This window comes from Octodon degus, unplaced genomic scaffold, assembly GCF_000260255.1.
Source record: "Octodon degus isolate 3935 unplaced genomic scaffold, OctDeg1.0 scaffold00261, whole genome shotgun sequence".
Taxonomy (NCBI): Eukaryota; Metazoa; Chordata; class Mammalia; order Rodentia; family Octodontidae; genus Octodon; species Octodon degus.
In genome coordinates this window covers 305,489-328,858 of record NW_004524837.1, presented here as the reverse complement: position 1 = coordinate 328,858, position 23,370 = coordinate 305,489, and the positions used below count along the sequence as shown (strand labels likewise).

At 37.3% G+C, this 23,370-nt stretch overlaps 1 protein-coding gene across 2 annotated transcripts in view; it reads left to right on the top strand.

The window, feature by feature from the left end:
* Positions 1-23,370, top strand: part of Pde10a (phosphodiesterase 10A) — a 340,101-nt gene that overhangs the window by 122,648 nt on the left and 194,083 nt on the right. For both annotated transcript variants that reach the window (XM_012512701.2, XM_023706496.1), the window contains exon 2: positions 16,236-16,364. In XM_012512701.2, coding sequence (XP_012368155.1) covers positions 16,236-16,364 — 129 coding nt within the window. The remainder of the gene's footprint in view (positions 1-16,235; positions 16,365-23,370) is intronic.

Here is a 23,370-nt window from a genome sequence, read left to right as displayed (position 1 = left end):
ATTTTGTAAACTACTTCTCTAAAAAAGCAGTCCTTTGTGGTTCATGAAGTTTCTGTTACTTGAAAATTATTTAGCTAGTGTGTTAATAAAAACTTTCATTGTGTATCTAGAGCCAAAAATAGGAAAGAAAAAGAAGTGGAGTGGGAGGAATTGAGGGAAACAAGGAAGAAGAAAAAAAGATAAAAGGAAGGAAGATAGAAAGGAGGACTGGAAGGGAGGAATAAAGTAAGGTGGAAAAAACATTCTACCTGTCTTTTCGTATGGGCCTGAGTTGGGGCAGTCAATCAGTGCTTATGATAGGTCTCTCTTCCCCGCCCCCTTTTAAAAATAAACCTCTACTTTAGCCTTCACCTCCTCCTTTCACTGAACCTAAAAATCAGTTAGAGAAAATGAGAATTCAGGGTTTTCTTGAACATGTACTCTTCCTGGGCATGTACATGGCTTTTTACATTTCATAGTTCTGTCAGTGCTCTAAGTCTTACAATCTTTCTTCCCAACTTTCCTTCCCAGAGTCTCAGTGTCTTCTGTTTTCTTCATCTGTAGTCTTTTGCTTTGGGGAGCAATAGGTTAATTCTTGTGTCTTGTGTACTTTTCTAAATGTTTTCCTGTTAGCCATTTATTTGCTTGATGTCAGTTCTTCAAGTTGCCCCTAGGTAGGTTTAAAGAAAGCCATAATTCTTTGAGAATAAGATCAGCTCTGTTTCCTCTAAAATCAGAGACTAAGTCTCATACTGGGAACAAGGGCTGTCATCTTCAAGATTGCTGGTCAGTCTCAGATGGTTGTGGTGGGCAAGAGAGAATTAAAAAGCTGCAGAAATCTTTTGCTGTATGCCACCTGCCCTTCTTCTTCAATCAGTGTTTGCCTGTTCGCTGAAACCATTTGCTTGTTTTCCAGAGTTACAACAAAGTTGAGCATGAGGATTTCTGCTTGCATCTTTGCTTTTATGTTTCTGCAGAAGGATGTGTCCCTTAAATTCCCTAAAATGCCCGTTTTTCTCCTTTTATTTTTTATTTTTTTCCTCCTTTTATTTTTTATTTTTTTCCAGAACCGGGGATTGAACTCAGAACGTTGTGCTTGCCAGGGAAGCGCTAATTCCTCTGAACCATTTCCCCAGCCCTTTCTCCTTTTATTTAATCAGTCTAATACATGTTTTTGAAATTTGGCCAGAATTAACTTGTGCTTATTATCTTAAGTTCGGTTGTATTGCAGTGAGAATCACTGTTAATTCTCACCCCAAGCACTTCTTACATTATCTAGGAGTTGAAAACATTTCATTATTCAAATAACGTAAGGCTTGTTCAAAACATAACCTTTGCGCAGTCTTTCGAACCAAAGTGTTTATGGCAGTCTAGCAGTACATTATAGTCTTGGGGATCAGAAATGTGTTTATTGCCAAAATAACACTATGGAACCTGCATGATATCTGAAAGCTACTCATAGGGTAAGAAAGGCCAAGTGGGGTTTTGGAGGTGTGAGGTAGAGAAACAGACTCAGAATTTTTTGATAAATAACGGACTACCTGGGTTTCTAGTATTCTAGTACACCTCCTTTAGTCTCTTCCTGTTGATTTCCTCATTTGTAAGCCAAGGAATTAAGTGATTTCTATAATTCTTTCTTCTCATTATATTAGTTCTTAGGTACAATATGTTTATATATGTCTTTGAACTTTGAAATTGTGCTAATATGGTATTCTCAGAATTTCTATACAGATTGATTTTGGGCTTTGGAGAGATTCAATAAAATGATTGTTACCGTCCCCAGTGGTGGGGCTGGCACAGCATGCCGGGGATCGAACCTGGCAGCTGCGCTCTGCCTAAGCAGGTGCTTTAGTCTGTGGAGCTATCAGGCTGGCCCCCTTAATCTATTTCTTTCACTAAAAATATTGGAGAATAGTAGTCAGTCTTCAAAAAGGCTGAGTTTATCTGTTGCAATTTCTATCTTATAACTAGAGAATAAAATGTTTGCATTAAGAAATATATTAGATGCCAAACAAGTTTCTAGTCACTTAACCATTCTTGCATGGGTCTATAAATAAAGGAAACAAATACCAAAATGCTACATAAAGCTTCATCTTTTGGGGCTGGGGAGATAGCTCAGACATGTAAGTGCCTGCCTGGCAAGTGCAAGGACTTGGGTTTGATCCCCCCAATACAGCATATTGTGCCGGCCCCAGTACTCGTGCACACCGAGCTGGTCACCGCGACCTGCTGTGGTGGTGCATGCCTGCAATCTCAGTGCTGGGGAGACAGAGGCAGGAGGATCACTAAGAATCCAAGCTCTGTAGTGAGAGCTGTACCAAATAAATAAATTTTAAAAATTAAAAAAAAAACTCATTTTTTTTCTTCGGAGATCAAACTCAGGACCTTGCGCTTGCGGAGCAGGCCTTTATGTCACTGAGCTGTCTCCCCTGTTATTAAGTAATTAGAAATAATGAACTAACCAATGAGAAGTGTACAGTATACTCAAAAGTGAATGACAGAGTTCTTTCGTCAAGGTGAGGGCTCACCCGCTTTGTATGACCAGGTAAGGTGGTAATAACACATCTGCTGCAGTCGTAACTCGCTCCCGGGAATAGAGTGTTCCAGGGCAGGTGGTCAGAAGCGCTTTTTTTCAATTACAAATTCTGAATTGGATTGTTGTAAGATTTTAAAAAAAATTCTGAGTAATCTCAGTTTTATCCAAAAGATGTTTCAACAACACTTTCATTTTATCTCATCAGAATTGGCAGAAGGGGTTTTGTAGTTCTGGTTTTCATGCTTGCAGTTGTACAGGCTTAAGGACGAGAAGCAGGCTTATGCATTTGGGCGTCCCTACCACTAGCCTCCAGACTTTGTGCAGTGCTGTACGAACACCAGCTCTCATGTTTCTGGATTCTATCAATGATTGCTTTGAGAAGTAATTCAGATCTTCTCAGAAGACTTGTCCTTGAAATTCACTACTTAACATTTTTGTGTTATATACTACCTTATAGGATATAAATTAGATTTGCAGTTTTCTTTCAAGATTCTTTGAGGAGAAAAATATAAGTCCAAGATTTCATAGTTAAGAGACTTTTAAGACTCTAGTTTGACTCTTTGACTAAAATCACAAAGAGTGCTTCCTTCTGTTTAAACACTATGAATCTTTGGGGGAGGAGGAGGGTGTAAGCCAGGGAGAGGGGAGTTTGTCTACATATGTGTGTACTTGTGTCTGTCTTCATTTGTATCATTATTATGGCTACCATTTTTAAGTCAGATTGTGTATATTTTGCACACATTATTAGTAATTTTAGTGAAAACCTTGAATTAGTCATTTCATAGATTAGAAAATAGGTTCAGAAGGCTATACAGCTTTTTAGGTCATCTGGCCTATTGGTAACAATACCAAGATTTGAAATGTCTTATTTCAAAACACATGTGGGCTGGCGAGAGCTCAGGGGACTAAAGCACCTGCTTAGGCAAGCGTAGGTAAGTGCAGGGACTGCAGTTCGAGTCCTGGCACCACATGCCTAGCCAGTCGGGCCCACAGGGCGGGCTGAGCTGGCCAGTGTCCAGGCATGGTGGTGCCCATCTAAATCCTAGTGCTGGGGAGGCTGAAAACAGGAGGACTGCTATGATCCTGAGCTGCATAACGAGACTTTGTAACAACCAGATACATTTAAAAAACAAACAACCCCACATGTGTGTGCACATGTGTATAATTAGTATACACTTAGTTTTTTTGGACTAAATGTATCTGGCAAACTCACTTTGAATATTACTTTTTGACTTAAATGTCTTATGGATTTTGTTCTTCACATTTAAACTGATGTGTTGGAGCTATTGGTAGCATTGTATTCCTACAAGAATAGTTTTGCCCAATTTTCTGCACAGCAGTATCCCATTTATGAGATGACTTGCTGATTTGCAAGTGTCTGGCAGGCCTTGGGTTAAATTAAAGACAAACTGACCCCATTGTGGGAAAGGACTTTGGTCTACCTAATTCTATGCAGCTGAGAAATGAGGACTACATAGCAATAAAATAATTTATTCAGGATGTTGAGGAATAGAGGAATACACTCTGTCTAATGACTTTATAAAATCTTTTAGGACTGGAGATGTAGCTTAATGTTACGGCAATTGCATAGCATGTGTGAGTCCCTGGGTTCAGTCTTCAGGACCACCACCACCACCACCACACAAAACTAATCTTAAATATTGTTTGGGTTGGTGTGGCAAATATTTCCTACAAGTTTCTGCCCAGTGCTCCTAAAGTCAGGGCAAAGATAAAACTCTTGGGGCACTGTCTATAACTTGACTAATTTTCCACTTCTCCAACCCCAACCCAGAATAGGTGTTGACATTCTGAGAATTCCATCTATCTATCTATCTATCTATCTATCTATCTATCTATCTATCTATCTATCTATGTATCTATGTATCTCTATCTCTATCTCTATCTCTATCTCTATATCTATATCTATATTTCACTGTTAGTATTCATCCAGAACACATTCTTGTGTTTCCAAGGTCATTTGTGTCCAATTTGGGAATCACAAATTTCCTTAGTTGACCTGTGCGAGTTGGCTAAACTCTTAGTGTTATTTGAAGGAAAATAAAATATAATCCGTTAGTAAGTTTTTTAAAATTGCAATATGAAAAATATTTATTTATTTATTTTTGTGGTACCAGGGATCAAACTCAGGACCTTGCACTTGCCAGGCAGGTGCTTATGCCACTGAGCTATGTCCTTGGCCCCCAAAATTTATATATTCAAATATTTGAGTACCTCTGTGCACAATACAGTTTTAGGTTTTATACAGAAGTGAGTTTTACCTTAAGAACCTGCTCTCATGAAGTTGACTGGAATAGAAAAAAAAATCATTTATACAGCTTCTTATGGTGTAAGGGCTACACTATACCACTCACGAACTGGTTCTATGCAGGGGCAGCCTCTGAGGAAGGCATATTTGAGCTGAAACTGGAGAAGGGGAAGTGAAGAGACCTTATTAAATTTAAGGGATGAGCATTTCAGGAGAAGCAAATGAAGTGCAAAGGCACTTTGCAGGCAGGGATATGGAGTATGGTGAGGGTGGCTTAAAGCTGAGGCAGGGGACAGTAGGAAACAGGTAAGCGTACCAACGTAATAGGTCATTTGTACACATCACGCTGAATAAATGTGCAATTAAAAGCACTTTCTTATGAGCTTCTTAGACTTTTAAGACTTACAAGGACATGTTTGATCATAGGTTGAGGTTATACCTAGAACATTGTAGGACAGTAAGGGTTTGTGCGTGAATATTTATAGGATATACGTGTGTGTGTGTGTGTGTGTATGTGTGTATTACTTGTTCTTTAGTATAGAGATCCTGTTTTATTAAAGAACTGTTGTTCTTTTTCCCTTGTGAGAGTTCTGCATGTAGTGAGGACTAAAGCTTTACTAAATTGTACTGTTTGAGACTAAGAACACCATTTTCCTGAAGAAACCATTGTTTGGAGTTCTCAGGTACACAAGGATCTGTGGCATTACAGCATAATGAGTAAGAGCTCAACTCTGAGTCAGCTTCGCCCACCCCTTTGCTGTGAGATTTAACTTCTACCTCAGTGTTCTCATCTGGACAGTGGAAATGAACAGAGCGACGGTGTTTAGAGTGATCATACAACACGTAGAGTGCGGAGCCAGTAATTCACAGTTAGCTGAATTTACCCAGGGGCTGTGAGTTGTCCTGCTTACTCTTTTCCTTCGCTTTCTTTTATCAGGCTCCTTTTTCTCTTCATTTTGTTTCTTCCCCCTTCATATCTTTTCAAACTTGATTGGTGGTTAAGCTTTGCGCAGTGTTCATCAGCTTGTGATTCTGACAGTTTGTCTTTACTTTGTGATTTGCTGTGGCTTTTGGTTGTGTTTTGGTTCCTGTACCACTGTACTTCCTGAAGGAGGATGGAGACATTAGGGTTGTGCTTTTCTTGTCCACCTGAGTCTTTGCTGTGGGCGGTGGTTCGTTCCCTCCCCATCTGATAGTGAGAGGAACATCAGGCTGTGCGTGGCTGGGTTCTTTTCCTTTTGAGTCCTGCTTCAGTAAGGTGTGGATTTTCCTGGAAAGCAACAAGTCAGCCACATGCTGCTCAGTGAGATGCGAGTGGCGGTGCTCGTTTTTTGTTTTTCCATCAAAATTCTGATGATGTGGAATTCTGATACTTTCTTGTGCTCCTTGGTTTCTATACTGCTAGGAGTTAAAAAATACATGGCTTAAATTTATTTATTTATAATGTCAAATGAAATTAATATCTAGACCATTTTACTAAACATACATCTATCTTATGAATTAAGCTTTCCATGCACTTGATTGCTGGAACATTTATGCTTTACAAGATCTGTAAGGTCTACACTACATGAGAAGTTCTGCTTTTTAGTCAATTAAAAGTAAGTCCTGGAGCTAGGGGAATAGCCCAGCTGTGGCTGCCTAACAAGCCCAAGTTCTGAATTTAATCCTTGTTCAGAGAGAGAGAGAGAGAGAGAGAGAGAGAGAGAGAGAGAGAGAGAGAGAGAGAGAGATTATTGTTACATTCTCTGGGTGTTATAAGAGCTAGAGGTGACCTCCTAGGGCTTTCCTGATGGCATAGTGTGTTTGCTTAGAATTGTGCTCCTTCTGCCTCCACAGTTCTGGTGGCTGTATAACTCCCATGTTTTTGTGCTAATGTGTGATTTGGGAAAGTAGAGGTTATGTTTCTACTGAACAAAATTTTTTTCATAACTGACATCTGTTCACAGACTTTGCTAAGCTGGTTAAAAAATACACAGTTATGTTCCTCATTATTTAAGTAGGCTTATAATAAAAGTAATTCAATGTTCAAAGGCTCATTAGTTTTCTGTTGCTTTCTACCAAAGGACCACAAATTTAGTGACTTGACACCCACACGTTTTCTCGCAGTTCTGTAGACCAACAGTCTGGCCCTGTGTGACTGATTCTGAGACTGAATCAGTGTTGGCCATACTGAGATCTCATCTGGAGGCGCTGGTGAAGCTGTCCTTCCAAATGCATGCTTGTCATTGGTTGAATTCAGGTTGAAAGATTGAGGCTTCCATTTACTTTCGGGCTGCCAGCTGGGTTCTCTTTCAACTCCCAGAGTCCGACTGCATTTCTTGGCACATGGCTGCCCATCTTCAAATCAGTAATGGCTATTCAAATTCTTTTTAGTCTTTGAATTGCACACTTCTATTATCAGCCAGAGAAAACTGTTCTTAAAGTTCTCATATGATTAGGTCAGGTCTAGTTGGATAATCTAAACTGGAAGTTTAGCGTATCCTATCACGGGAGTAGAATACATCTTCATCATAGTCCAGGGGACTATGCAGGGTGTTGACACCAGGGAAAATCATGGCAGGACTCTAGGAGTTTCGTAACCACAGAAAGTGATTCTGTCTTAGCATGTCTGTGGTTTTAAATCTTGATGATACTTATAAAAAGGACATTAATTTTAAAGGATTATGGTATAATTCAGTTGAAAAGCATACTCAGTTGTTTTGACGTTTTGAGAATGACTTCAAATCTTTTAAGTGGGACAGTGTGTGATACAATTTTCTTTTGTGATTTAATAAATAATATAGAACAAAGATGGAAATTGACATTTTGTTTGTTACAAAAATGTTGCTATGTAGTGGTTTTTAGGGAATCCCTTCCATTTGTAAACTTTTATAGATCTGAGTGACTTCTAAGTGTATTATTCTACCCTTAAAATTTTTGTATTCATATCTATTAGTTATATATATTAAATATATTTGCAGTGGGGACTTGGTAGCTCTGTATTTTTGAAATAACCACTCAAGAATTACTTAGTATTTTGTCAGATACTTAGTATCAGATCTTTGTGTGTTTGTTTTTTCTCTTCTTTCTGTTCCTTTTCTAATACTGGGATTGAATGTAAGGCCTTTCCCCTGAACTATACCCAAACCCTCTTCTCACTTTTTATCTTAAGATAGAGTCTCTGAAGGTAAGTTGCTAAATTGCCCAGGCTAAGTACGAATGTGAGCTCTTCCTGCTTTAGCCTTCCAGGTTTCTGGAATTATAGTGATGTGCTACCATGTCTAGCTAGAACTTTCCATGTGTTATGACTGTATGGGGTAGCTACTATTGTTGGGCCCATCTTTTGTTTATAAAAACAATGAAGCTTAGAGGATTATGTGCCTTTCTTAGAGAAAATAGCTTGTATTTGAGTATGCATTGGGTGACTCAGTGTCTTGAATCTGTATTAGGTTCCAATAGAATTGGAAGTGGATTCGTCCACGTTAGCTGTAGAGATAGAACACTGAATCCTTTACCTGGCATAACCTAAACTTGAGCATCTGTCTCAATTTCAGATTTCTCTGGGGATGTGTGTGGTTGTTTGAGTCTTAGAAAGGGTAAGTTTTTGTGGGTTTAAGTTTACTATTAATAGGTCTTCTAAAAAAAATCACTGTTTTCAAGTTTATGTTTGAGGAGCTTGAATTTGTAGTTAGATTTTTCTTTTTTTAAAAACTTACATTCATGTCCTCAGCTAAGGGAAAGAATATAATTTTACTTTGATTTAGAAATACAATAGTATGGAATTTATCTTCTGATGAATGAAAATTCTGAACATTGAAAACCGTGTCTATGCTGCAGCTAAGATGCCCCTCAAATTGCTAATTTACATGGGATAGCTCTGTAGGTCAGAACTTTGGCAGTATATTCAACCAAGATTCATTAAATAACTGAACTCTAGTTTATAGACAAATCCTTTGTCAATGGAAATGTACTTAATTAGAAGGGAATTACTTAAGTAGTATATACAAAGCAAGGGTAATTATTAAAAGGCATTTATATTGCTCCCTGATTTTCTTCTTTGGTTGTAAAGAATAGTATCAGTGTTTTTAGAGCTTAATAAAACCCAAAAGAGTGGGGCCAGGAAAATAGTTCAGTATAATAAGTGCCTGCCTGGCAAGCACAGGGTCCTGAGTTCAATCCCTGATACCACACACACACACACACACACACACAACATTTTATCTATTCATTTGTGTTATAACATTAGAGCCATTTTAATAATAATGAAACCATTTATATGTCATGTGCAAATTTCTGTTCCTCCTATGTAAAAGGACTGCTGTTTAAAATAAAAAAGAAATGAAAATTAGAGCCCTTATTTGATGAGTGGTTAGAAGAAAGTGCTTAATAACACCTTATTGTTATAAGTTTTTATATAATAAAGTGTGACATAAAATATACAGCATCATATTTGCAGATATGGTACAGTTATAGACAGATTAATGGATATCAAAATTAGGAAATCGTATCCAAAAGGTAAAGATACTCATTTCCCATCAAATACTAGGTATATTAGCTCTTTGGGGAGCAAATAGGAAAGTGGAGTTTGAACTAGGATAAAGAAAAGATTCTCATGAGGCACATACAGTAATAGGATTTAAGCTGGAGTAGCAGTCTACTGAATAGACCCTTTGCTCAGGCTCTTGGTTTAATCATGGGATTTCTGATTAGTAATTTATTTATTTTATTTTATTTTTTGTCAGGGATCGAGGCTAATTAATAATTTATAAAACTGGGTATGTTTTTCTGGCCAAAACCTCCATACCATTGTACCCTCAGGCTTCTGTGAAATCATAGAAGACAAAGAATTATAGCACTCATTGATTAATTCAGTTAGTGATGATGGCCCCCCAGTTAGGGTGACCAAAATGATTCCTGAAGTTTGGTGGTTTGCTAGGAAGACTCACGCAATTTGGCAAATGGCTGTGCTCATGGCTAAGATTTATTACCGCCAAAGAATACAACAACATGATCAGCAAAAAGAGAAAGTGCACTGGGAGAAGTCCAGGGGAGATCTGGTGCAGTCTTCCCAGCAGTCCTCTTGTATTGCAGTACCAAAGGATGTGCTCCGTTTGGGTAGGAACGACTCATGACAGCAGATGTGGAGTGGATCTGTCGGGGAAGCATGTTAAAGCTTGAGTATCCAGGCCTTTTATAGGGTTCTGTTCATGTAGGTGTCCCCTGCCTTGCAAGATCCAGAAAAGCAGTGATGGGCCACACTGTTTACGCTGTGCCTGTGGACTGGACTGGATATACCTTTTGTGAGAACGTTCAGGCCTGCTAGGTTAATTCTTTTCTGTAGAGCCTGATCTTGTGCTCTGTGTACTACAGTCAATAGCACATCAGTTGGCTACTTTGTGAGTTTTATTGTGTCATTGGAAAGGCTGAAGATTAATAACTGCCTACAAAATAGGAGCTTTCAACCTGTGATGAGTGAGATGACAGATAAAAGCAAGTGTAGCTCATCAGGGCAGTCAGGATAGACTTGTGTGCAGTAAAAAGCTTTCCACTTAAGTTGGATTTAAACTGGCTGCAAATCTCACTTAGCCCAGGGAGGAGTGGAGAAGACTCAGCAAAGACTGTGAATAGGGAAAGGACTTGACATACTGGAGGAGAATATGAAAGAAGCAATCAAGGAAGTGGTCCTTTGTACTGATCCCTCCTCACCATTGTCAAATTGGATTTATTTTCAGGCCTAGCCTTGTCATTCCAGGGGGCATTTTATTGCAGAGATTTCTGCTTTTATTTGAGCTTTGAGATTTAACAGCTAGGTTTTTAATTTTATAATTTGAGGTAAAATGTGTGAAGTATAATTTCAAGTTAGAGGTGGAACTGAACAATAGCAATCCTATAAACGGAGATGGCAGGACTTTATGAGCTTTTAGGCTTGTATCTTTTTCCTATCCTAATTGTTACTCCTGTTTCTAATGGAAAAATACTGTAATCCAACTGCCTAACATCTCTGTGCTTCCTTTGCTTATTTCATATTTGGTATTATGGTTCATGTTTTCTCACATACTTATTGAGAATGTACTGAGTACCACATATATAAGGGTCTGAGGCTTAACTGAATTAATATGTGCGGTATGTGTGGCATAGAATTGGATAGAGCATATAGAAAACATTCCAGTAAGGAAACCTGTTATTAAATATTATCATTTGTTAATAAACACTATTAACTGTCTTTTTGTTAAGGTAGGATGTTAAATTTTGGAGTATAGACGCCAGGAAAGGAAATAATGTTCTCAGTAAAGTATAGAAAATGGGAATTTTTAGGTTATGAAAACAGATTTAACTGATTTTGAACTTAACCCTCTGCTAATTTTTGTATATCTTTCGATGAATAAGGAATAGATTGCATTGACCACATACATGTTTCTAGATATGTAATGTAAAAAATACATAAATTAACAAGAATAATGTCTTAGTGACTGGTTGGCCTTGCTTGGTTTGACACAAGTTACTTTTGATTGACAAATATTATTATTATTGTATTTAATGTATTTGGTACAAAGTTTCACTATGCAGCTTGGACTCATAGTGATCCTCCTGTTTCAGCCTCGCCAGCACTGGGATTATAGGCATGCACCACTACGCCCAGACTCAGTGGTCTTTGGGCAGCCACAGCATGTGGTGCCAGGAATTGAACCTTGGCCCTTGCACTTGCCTAAGCAGATGCTTAGTCTGCTGAGCTATCTCGCCGGCCCTGATTAACAGATCATATGTTAAGATGTTAAAAAGAATTCATGTATCCTGCAGTATACATACTAAGCAAATGTAGTTTTTCTGTTATATAATTTGGAATTGTTTCTTGAAACTGTGAAGAAGAATTTTAAAGTAGATTTGAATGTGCACTTACTGCTTCTTTAAAACTGTGAGAATATCTCAGACTCATAGAAAAGAAGCTGCCGAAAAGCTTGTGTCTGTAAAGGGAGCCTGTTGCAGCTACAGATTTGCTTCTTAAGGCATCTGTTTGAAGTTTAGCTGTTAACTGGTTTCCTATATTTTACATTTGTTTTCTGAGTATATATGTGGAAAAAAACAAACCCAAAATACCTTAACCTGAGTTTAAAAAATATTACTGATTCCTGCGTATTAATTTTGCACATTAATGGGTTTCATTGTGCTATGTACATACATGATTTGATCGTGTTCACCTTCCTGTTACACTGTCTTACCTTCCTTTCCCAAGCCCCTTCCCTTTCCCCAATAGTTCCCTGCTCTCTTCATAGTGTCTCAACCTAACTGCATAATCCTCAAATGAGTGAAAATATTTATCATCTATTTAATTGTCCAATTGCAGTATGCATGAATTATTAACTCTACCCCTAGTTTGATAGCATTATCAACTAGCGTGCAAAGCCTATGTACAGCTTCTTTCATTTGGTTTTGTAGATTTCACTTAATTTCAAAATAATATAGGTAGAACTTATTCCTCACCTCATCGAGAAAAATTTGTTTTTCCAAATTTGTAATATAGATTTAGTGTGGATTTTTTTCTTTCAAGTCTGATGTTCGGAAATTTAGAATCTGTATATATTAAAGTTTACTTTTCTGTTGTGGGTTTTGCTGCCAAGTATACAGTGCCATTTATTCAGCATTACAGCATTGTGTTTTTTTTTTTTTTTTTTTTTTTTTTTGTTTTTTGTTTTTTGTTTTTTGCGGAACCGGGGATTGAACTCAGGCCCTTGCGCTTGCCAGGGAAGCACTTATCCTACTAAGCCATCTCCCCGGCCCCCAAACATTATAGTATTATACATAATAGTCTTGCCACCCTAGGATCTCCTGTGCTTCTCTAGCCTTGGATCTTGGCAAGTATTGATCTTCCTACTGTTTGTAGTCACCTTTCATAGAATGTTGTATAGTTAGAGTTTCATAATATGTGACCTTTTCAGCTGCTTATTTTTTCTTAATAATAGCATTTAGGATGTACTCATATCAGACCTGAGGCATATGGTTCATTAGTAGAGTGATTGCTTAATACATATGAGGCCCTGGATTCTGTCTCTAGTTCTGTTGTAATCAGGGGTTACAAGAAAATAGATTTCATATAGGACACATAATGTATAGGATTATTTTATAATATTCACCCAAAAAGCCAAATGCAAAAGAGTACAAGAGATATGTCCATGTACTAGAAATGCAAAGAATACAGATGAGGGCTTGGATTCTACAGCAATATCCTGCATGAGTTCAGATGAAGACCTATAGCCTATGGGAATATCCTGTATGAGTCCAACTGGGGGACTAGAGCCTGTGACAGTGTCTCATGCAAATCTTCACTGGGAAGCTTAAAGGTCAATGGTAGAAGTTAGAAAGTCTGCACCAGTGGGATCAAGGATCTGTACCAGCAGGCTAAGGGATTTGCACTGGAGCCAGGAACTGAAGTTCAAGGTAAAGACCAGTGAGGACCAGAAGAGCTCCCCCAAAGAGAACTGCAACTATCTTCAGTAACAGCGAGGACCCGAGTTCCTCTGATGATGAGAACAGCTAAGTTCATGTCAGGAAAACCAGCATGACAAGCTTTCCCAGGAGAGTTGGGCCTTCCATTCCCAGAACCATGCTGATTCAGTTCAGCTGGATATTCTGAGTCGACTGTTAGTTAATTTGCCACAAACTTAAAAAAACAAAAACAAAAACAAGCAAACAAACAAACAAACAAAAAAACAAACCAAACTCAAAGCTCATTCAAGTCTTTTCATGGATCATTAACTTATTTATTTTTATTACTAAATAATATTTAGTTATATAACTATGTTACTATAACTAGTGAATTATAGAAGGACAATTTGATGAGTCTAGATTTGGGATGATTATGAATAAAACTACCCTTAAACCTTTATCACATGGACATGACTCTTCATGTCATTTTTTTTTTTGTCTCCGAATGCCCCGAGGGGTGGTTTGGCTGGCTGGAGTGTTGTGGGGATCGAACTCCAGCAACCTGAGGCTGATAGCTTTGCCGAAGCTGCCTCTTCATGTCATTTTGATAAATGCTGAGTATCAAAGTATTGTGTGGTTGTTGGGTCACACAGAAAGGATACATTCCGCTGTATGATTAACTGTGGAATTGTTTTCCAAAGCAACTGTACCATTTTGCACTACCAGTAACAAGGGAGAGTTGATTTTGCTGTACATTCATGCCAACAACTTAAACTGTCGGCGCTTTGGACATCAGCCACTGTAGTGTGTAGATGTGTATAGATGAATCTTACTTTTGTTTAAACATCAATTCACTAATGACAAGTATCTTTGCGTGCTTATTTTCCATATCTATATTTTCTTTGTGAAGTGTGTGTTCAAATCTTTGGCCCATTTTTTGTTTTCTTACTGTTGAATTTTAAGTGTTTACTGCACATGTTGAATAAGAATCATTTGTATGATTTATACTGTAACTTAGCTAATAAAATTTTATGATAATGTGTTGAAATGAAATGGGGTGGCAAAGAGGGATGAGTCAGTTATGTCTTTATGTTTCCAACCTGGGTTTCTGGATAATTTTTGAGAAACACAATAGTGAAAGGAAAATGAAGACTTAAAGTCACTGAGAAGTTGACTCCTTTAATTTGGAGTCCTCATGCTTCACCTTGAGAGACTGAAGAACATCCATGGCATAAGAGATAAAATGTGCTGAGTCAGTTTCAAGTTGGCTGTCTTAATCATGGATGGTTGACCAGAAAGCAGAACTCAGGAACAGTTAGATAAGAACTAAAGCAATGTTTTAACAAATCAGGTGTGGAATGTGTTCCACTGTGTAGGACATAATGACAAGAACTCGACATTTATGTTGTCTTGTTAAAGATCAGGCTTGTCATTGGCTTCGTTCAACAACCTGTGCTTTTTGTATTTGGAAACTAAGGGCTTTCTTAGGCGAACTCATTCTTACTTTAATGAGTCTCTTGTCTAGCATTTTGTGGAATTTCTTGAATTGCATCTTACACCATCAGAGTTTCTCTACCCTGGGTAAATATATATGAGCGCCATTTTTCTTTTCTCTAATATAGGATATGTGTATATGTTGAAATTGATTAAATATTAATTTCATTGAAATAAATATTTGTCTTTTCAGTTATAGCACTCTGTTGTAGAATCTTAACAGTTGTGACTTCAGTTTCTAGTCGAATTAATTAACACATATGGATTCAGTGTGTTGTCTGTTTGGTAAAACATACAGCCTACTGTTTGAGCCATAAAGTTTTACTTCCTTTCCTTTTATATAACTCAAGGCATAATTTCCATTGCCTTTGCCACCTAACCATCTATACAGATGGTAATTTATTGAAATCATTCACAGAGAAGATACAGTAATAAAAATAATTATCACTAAGAAAAATATATCTCACTCATGTTCAATATTTTTATTTTGAAAACAATTTTACATGTTTGATATGACAATGTATAAAGTTATTTTCAAAATTTTATGTATATTTAACAGTTATTAGGCTGAACATTTATAATTTTAGTGAAATTGAATATATAAGTAGCATAACAATAAGTGCCTAGATTATTCTGATCTGCACATTAAATATTCTGTTGGGTTTAATGGTCCTAAGAAAAAGAAATTATTTGTATTTTAAGGCAAGAAAATATAAGTTACTTCATTTATTCATTAAGTACATGTTTAGTACCTACTATGGCCCAGTGCCACGCTCTATTTACTTTGATTGTTCATTCATGCTCACCATTAGCAGTGTGTCTCCCCTCATGACACTTTCAATAGTGATTCATGGATGTGTCTGTCTTATTTTATTTATTTATTTTTTTATGTATTTAGTATAGAGCCTACAGGGTCCCACTACAGAGATTGGATTTGCAGTGATCCTCCTGTTTTCAGCCTCTCAAGTGCTGAGATTACAGGGGTGTGCCACCGCCCAGTCTCAGTCACCATCTCAGGACCGGGGGGGGGGGGGGGGCGGGGGCGGGGCTGGCCCTGCGTCTGCCTCGCGATGCAACTGGTCCTATGGGCATCTTTCTGATCACTTGCTTTTGGTGTTGACTCTGTGATAACTACTTTCCATCAAATAAATATTTTGAAGGCTTAGTCAACAAAATAGAGTATAACATTAGTTCATAGATAGCTCACCACTTTACTGTTAGAAAACATCAATGTCACATGGTGTGTGATATTTCTCAGTTAAAATTGCCAAGGTTTTGACTTTATTCTTTTTTTTATTATTGTGGTAAAATATATTTTAACTAATATATATATATATATATACACACACACACACACATTATTGTATTTCAGTGCCAGTAGTTATAGCCACAATATTGGGCAATCATCCAAACATTTGTCTTAATGCTAAACAGCAACTGTACTCAGCAAGCACAATCTCCCCACGGTAGCTCCCTCCAGCCGGACCTTAGCACCATGTGTTGTGATTTCATATATTTCATGTACATCACACGTCATAAACGTATTCTTTTTTTCCGCAGGCTTGACAGATGAAAAGGTGAAGGCATACCTATCTCTTCATCCCCAGGTGTTAGATGAGTTTGTGTCCGAAAGTGTTAGTACAGAGACTGTAGAGAAATGGCTGAAGAGGAAAAACAACAAACTTGAAGGTAAGAGCTCATTCAGACGATTGTGGCCTAATTTTAAACCAATTTTTTTCTGGCTCAAACCAAAAGAACATTTAATCCATTCTAGAAAGCAAAGTATAAAATAGACTATACTTACATTTGTGTTGTTTACCTTGCCCAGCTCCCTGCACAGTAAAATGGCAGCCAGCCGGTCACGGCAACGTGTGCTCTTCCCGCACAATGCCCTGCCTCAGAGCCTGCCGATGTGGCCTAGCTTAGCCCCCGCATCACACTGCCGAGAAGGAAGTAGTAAAGGACAACTCTTACTTGTTAGACTATGGTTATCTTAAAAATTGAATAATCACATTATCCAAACAGTGAGTGCTTAACAAGTTTGTTGAATGAGTGAAAGCAGAAAGTAACCAGATGGATTTTAAAATACACATAGTTGAACATGCCTAAGCCCAAAATTTGAAGCTTAAAATGCTCCAAAATCTGAAACTGTTTTTAAATTTTATTTTATACTCTTGTATTAGGCATGTTCAACTGGCAAAGTCTATGCAAATACTGCAAAATTCAAAACAACACAAAACAAAACTCTGAAATCTAAAAACAGTCTGGTCTCAAGTGTTTCAGATACAGGACATCTATAATGCATCATTCTTTCCCTCCCAGAAGTTGCTTTGATTTCTTTATTTGTTTTTATCCTAGTACTAGGAATTGAATGGAAGGGTCTTTTCTCTGACCCAAATAGTCACCCCTTTTTAAAAAATGTTTTATATTTGTGACAGGGTCTCACTAAGTTGTTAAGTTTTCCAGGCTGGCTCAAATTCAAAATTCTCATGTTAGGCTTCCCAAAGTGCTGGCATTATAGGATTGAGCAACCAAGCCCAGCTCAAGAAGATTAAAATGAGTACAGGAGAGAGATTAACATGAAAATACTCTGGTATCAGCATAGCGTAACTAATTGTAATGACATTTATAACACTTGTTCTTTTCTGCTTCAAATCTAGTGCTAACTCATTAGTTAATCATTGTTCATTCATCGAAAATGTTTACAAAGTCCTCTACTGTTTATCAAGTATATTTGTTAGGGGGAGGAGTGCAAAAATAGCTGATGCACACCGTTAATGCCATCAAGTTGCTGTTGCAGTTACTGTCTGATGGTTCTATCAAGAACAGATACATGTTTGACACCTAGTACTGCTTTCATCTTTTGGCAATTTCACCATCTGCAAATAACTGTACCCAACTTTCACTACTATAATTGTTACAGTTTGTGCCTAGATGTTGCGCCTCATGCAGTCACCAGGTGGGTGTCTTGAGTTAGTGATGACTTCTTGGCCTAATGCTGAGATTACAGGTGTGAGTGCTGCACCCGCACTGCACCCGCGCCGGGGCAGGAAGCCCACGTGCAGTAAAAGAGAGTGAGAGAGGCTTGCTCTGTGCCTCCCTTTTTGGTTTTGCTGCTTTTGCTGATTTTCCTGCTGCCACGATTTGTTGCCCTCCGTGTTGGAGCCAGCAGAGAATGGACTGAAAGTTCCATAAATTGTAAGCTAAAATGAACTTTTCTTTAATTTTGGGTGTCAGGTATTTCATCCCAGCAATGAGAGAAAAGACAATAACCAAATATGAGAAAGGTCTTACAAAGTACAATTTCTCTATGAACACAGAATATTGATGCATTATCAATTTTTCTGTAGTTTAAATGAACTATGTCAGGTGTTCTCTGAATTTTAAGCATTTTTATGAGACCCAAACAGTAAGTACTCCATAAAACACTGAATGAACACTGAAAACCAACTCCAAACAATACGAAGGTTGACCATTTTCAAAGCAAATAGTTTTGTACATTTTAAATAATCACACCTTTCATTTGTGTATAAATTCAAATTGCATGTATGATCTTTCTTTAGGCGGAATTTATCCTTACATAAATTTCTTTTCTTTTTTTTTCTACTATAGGGAAGGGTCTACAGGGTATTTAGGGTCTCACTACTAGCTTGGACTTAGTGATTCTTCTGTTTACAGCCTCAAAAGTGCTGGGATTATAGGCACCCACCACCACACCCAGTCTCAACTGCCATCTTAACATGCCCTGGGGATGGGGCGGGCATAGCAGGCCGGGGAATGGAACCCTGGCCCCTGCACCTGCTTGCAGGCACTTTAATCTGCTGAGCGATTTGGCCAGGCCAAAAGTTGAGGATTTTTTTTTTTTTTTAAATCTGGCTCATGCTGCCTTAAGTGTGGGTCTGGTAAGGTGCTTGGGGCTGGGTATTGAACCACAGTCCCCTGCCCTTGATGGGGCTTGGCCATGCAGGCGCCTAAACAACTAAGCTAAGCCAAAAGCCCCCATTACACAAATTTCTATTTCTGCAGTATAGATCATTTTCATATAAAGCTGATTTACTGGCAGTTACAAAATAAAACTTAATAATTGTTACTACTAAAAAATATAATATTGTGTGAATTGGTTTCCAGCATAGTGTTTTTTATTTTCTTTTTCTAAATGATTCAAAATGCAGTAATCTCGACAGACTTTTCTCATGTTCAATAAACTATTCACCAACTTCTCTTGGCCACTTTCTGTTCCTGTGTCTGTGCATGGGAACTGAAATACACCTGAGACTTCTTTCAACTAAGTGTTTTCACTTAGTTGAAAGAAGTGTTTTCACTTAGTTTTTTTCAACTAAGTCAACCCCTCAAATAGTCTTTAGTGATAGGACTTGGAAGGACAATAAGGAACAGATGAGGGGAACAGGGAACTTTAAGAAATAGAAAAGCAGAGAGTGAGGGAATAAAAGTTTTATTTTTATATGGCTCTTGAGAGAGTCAGATTACAGACCTGTGTTGAAATTAAGTAGCCTATCACAAGATAGATTCACTGGATAAGTTCTCTATAAAATGAGGTAACAAGGGTTTTACTAGAATGCACAGTACCATTAAAGATTTGCTTTTATACCCTTCTACTACAAACTGCATGTGCTTCTCCTTGCTACCGTGCATTCTGCCTTGTGGGCACATCTGGGTCTGTCCACATCACTGCAAAGTAATGTTGACTCCCAGCCACCCACGCTTCTTTTCATTCTGTCCCCACCCGTCTCTAGTCCTCTGCAGGATCAAGTATCTATTTCTTGAGGACAAACTGGTTTGGTTTGGGTTTAGTGGGAGAGGAGTGAGAACAACTGAGAAAACAAAATAAAACAGGGTTTGAGGTGCATGTTGCTACTATTAATATTCATTTAACTCTTTGTTCTATGTATAAGATAGTTTCAAGTGTTATTTGACAAAAGGAGAAAATAGAGACTAGGGAGATAGAGAATGGTATATAAATATTTAGGAAAATGAGTAACTTTTACGGTAAAACAAAAATAATTGGGAAAAATTTTCATTTTCTAAGACCTAAACTAGATTTCTTATCCCACAGCTAACATATATTCTTGTACTATATTATTATCCTTCATTAAACAGCAAGTTAAAATTTACATCATTATCTAACACATGCCTTCAGGAAAGTTTAGCCACACTTTAGACACCGGTAAACATTTCAAACTGGTTTCAAATGTTTTAAGTTTGAAATAATGGAAATATACAATGTAAAGTTTTGCTCTTGGTATTAAATGTTGTGTTTGCTTTGAGAAGAAAATGCCTGCCTTTGATTTATCTCTGCTTGTCTGCTTAATGCACACATTCATGCATAAACATTTACACATATCACATACTTTAAAATTACTGCACTTACTTTAAACATTATACATTTCAGTGTGACAGTTCTTTTTAAAAGATTTACCTCTTAAATTTTTTTAAATTATCTCTTTCCCCTAGAAATATTAGGTAAGAAAGTTACATAAACTTCCTGAGTGAGGAAAATTTTCTGTTCTTTTAGAAGCAGAGCATTTCATTTTTTATTTATTTTTTATTTTTTTAAAACATTTATTTATTTATTTATTTATTTATTTAGTGTGTGTGTGTGGCCAGCTCAGCCCACCAGGGGGCAGGGCTGGTTGGCATGTGGTGCTGGGGGATCGAACCGCGGTCCCTGTGCTTTGCAAAGCTTGTTCCAAGTAGGTGCTTTAGACCACTGAGCCATCTCACCAGCCCAGCAGAGCATTTTAAAGCAGGCAGTCACATTTGAGCTACATAGCATGTTTGTTGTACTAATAAAATAGTCTCTACAGTATTGTGTTTGTTTTTAATATAATTGATTATAATGTCATTCTTACATAATCAAAATCACGTATGAAATTAATTGGCACTATAAAAATAGTCATAAAAGTGGGAAATTTGGTCACTGTAAGCCTACAAAAGCCTAAGTACTACAATATTCAAGTAAAATATAATTATATTTGTTCAATTTGAGGGGAAATTTATTTGATCATATAAACTTTTTTAGCCTGCATCTTTACATAAATATAATTGTTTTGGTATTAAAAATGAATGTGTTAAAAGGGCTAGGCTTCCAGTGGTCTTTTCTTTTTATTGCTTTCATAGTATTTTTTTATCTAAATGTATGACATTTTGTTTGTAGTTGAGAAATGAATTACCTTTGAAAATTGACCTCTGAAAGAAAAAATAAAATTCATCTCTGATCCTAAATACCACACACAGCCAATTTTTTTCAGTTTCGACGTTTTTATTGAGGTGATACAAACTTCCATTTATAGATAGCTTTTGTAATTAGAGTTCTTCACTCCAATTTTCATTGAAAAAGATAAAACAGAATTTGATTACAAATACTAGAAAAATAACAGTAATGATTGCTGTACATACTGTCATCTTCAGAGTAGCTGCTCAGAGTACCAGACATGGACGTAAAAATTCTCCCAGCGATGTTAACACAAACCTTCATTTTCAGTGAATTAAGAGCCAGTAATATTATAGCTAACTTATATTTTTCTTTTTTCTTCCTTCCTTTTCCAACCTTTTTCCTCATAAACAATTTCTTCCCACTTCACAATATCTTCTCTACATTTTAGATCCTATTTACTCTTTCAATTTCTCATATCAAGAAGACAATGCATGTATGAGCCTGATTCATTTCACTCATGAGGATGGTTTCAAGTTGCATTCATTTATCCGTAAAAGTCTCAAGTTTATCCTTCTTTATGGCTGAGTTATACTCTATTGTATAAACAGACCACATCTTTTTCATGATTCTTTGCTTGATAGGCATTTGGATCTTTCCCAAGATTTAGGTATTGCAAACTGTACTTCTACATGTGTGCAGATATATCACTGTGGTGTGATGGTTTTGATGGTTTCAGGAAGATACACCAAGAAGGGTAACAGCAGGATCAAATGGAACCTTCAATCCTAATTTTTTAAGGAATCTCTGAACTGATCTCCACATTGGTTTCCCAGTCTGCACTCCCACTAACAGTGGAGCATGGTTCCTTTTACCCCACAGCGCCTCCAGCATTGGTTATTGGTTGATTTTTTTGAGGATAGCCATTCTTTCTCAGCTGAGATAGAATCTCAGTGTGGTTTAATTTGCATCTTTCAAATAACTAATGATGTTGAACATATATTTATTTGCAATTTGTATTTCTTCATCTGTGAAGTGTGTTTTCATCTCACATACCCATTTTTGCATTGGGTCTTTGGAATTGGGAGGTCTGATCTTTTTCAATTCTTTGTATGTTCTATAGAAGTCATTTTTCTAAGGGACAATTGGCCAATTTTTTTTTCCTACTCTGTGGTTGTCTTTTCACTCTGTTGGTGATTTCTTTTGATGTGTAAAAGCCTTCCAATAAGATGAGATCTAGGTTTTTGATTCTTTGAAATATTTCCCATGAATTCGGGAAAGATAGCTTCATTAATAAATGGTGATGGGAAAAATGGCTTTCCAGGTAATGAAGATTAAAATTAGACCCACGTCTATTGACATGCACTAAACTACAGTCAAAATGGATCTAAGATCTAAATATTAAAACAGAAACACTATGTCTACTGGAAGATGAAGTGGGTAGAAATCTTAGACATAGGTGTAGGCAGAATTGAAGTTACATTTTCATATAGACCTTTCATACTTATTATTACTATTATTATTAATTTTGTTGATGGAAACTAGAAAATGTGTTCATACCTTGATTTGAATTCTAAGTAGAGATGAGTCTACCATGTGGTAATTAGAAGAGAGGTAAAATTGATATTAACTTAACTGCAAAGATTAACTTTATATATTTTGGTAGTTCTGCTAATTGTGTTCTTTAGATTATTTTTATTTTTAAGTACTTAATACAGGGTCTCCAGGGTCTCACTATACAGAATGGATTCATAGTGATTCTTCTGTTTTCAGCCTCCCAAGACCTGGGATCACAGGTGCATGACACCATGCCCAGTCTTAATCACTGCTTCAGTACGCCCAGGGGGCAGGGCTGGCATGGCATCCTGGGGATTAAACTCCAGTCCCTGTGTTTGTCTAAGCAGGCACTTTAATCTGCTGAGCTGTCTGGCCAGCCTGTTAATTGTGTTTGTATTATCATATATATGTATCTTTTAAAATAACTTAAAAACTCTTTTATGTATTTATTTATTTAGTGCAGGGTCTTACTATGTTCCTCCTGTCTCAGCCTCAACAGTGCTGGGATTACAGGTGTGGGCCATCATGTCCAGGGTCGGGGCTAATTCGATGTCCAGGATTCCAGGGCCAGTATGGCATGCATTGACAGGGATTGAACCTGGGTCCTTGCACTTGCCAGGCAAGTACTTAGACTGTTAAGCAATTTTCCCAGTCCATGTATTTTTTAATGTATTATTTTTGAGAGTATTTGGACATTAATCACATGCTAGCTCCATAGAAGCCCAACCACATTTGTTGAAATTTTCATAATTTTAAAGATTTTATAAGATCATCATAAATGTTAAGAGTTTATGAACATTTCAAATATGCTTATACCTTTGTTAGAGACTAGATTGATTTTTTTTTTTGGCGGAACCAGGGATTGAACTCAGGCCCTTGCTCTTTCCAGGGAAGCACTTAGTCCACTGAGCCATCTCCCTAGACCCACTAGATTGATTTCTGAAGCCGTTTTTATAGTATCTGTGA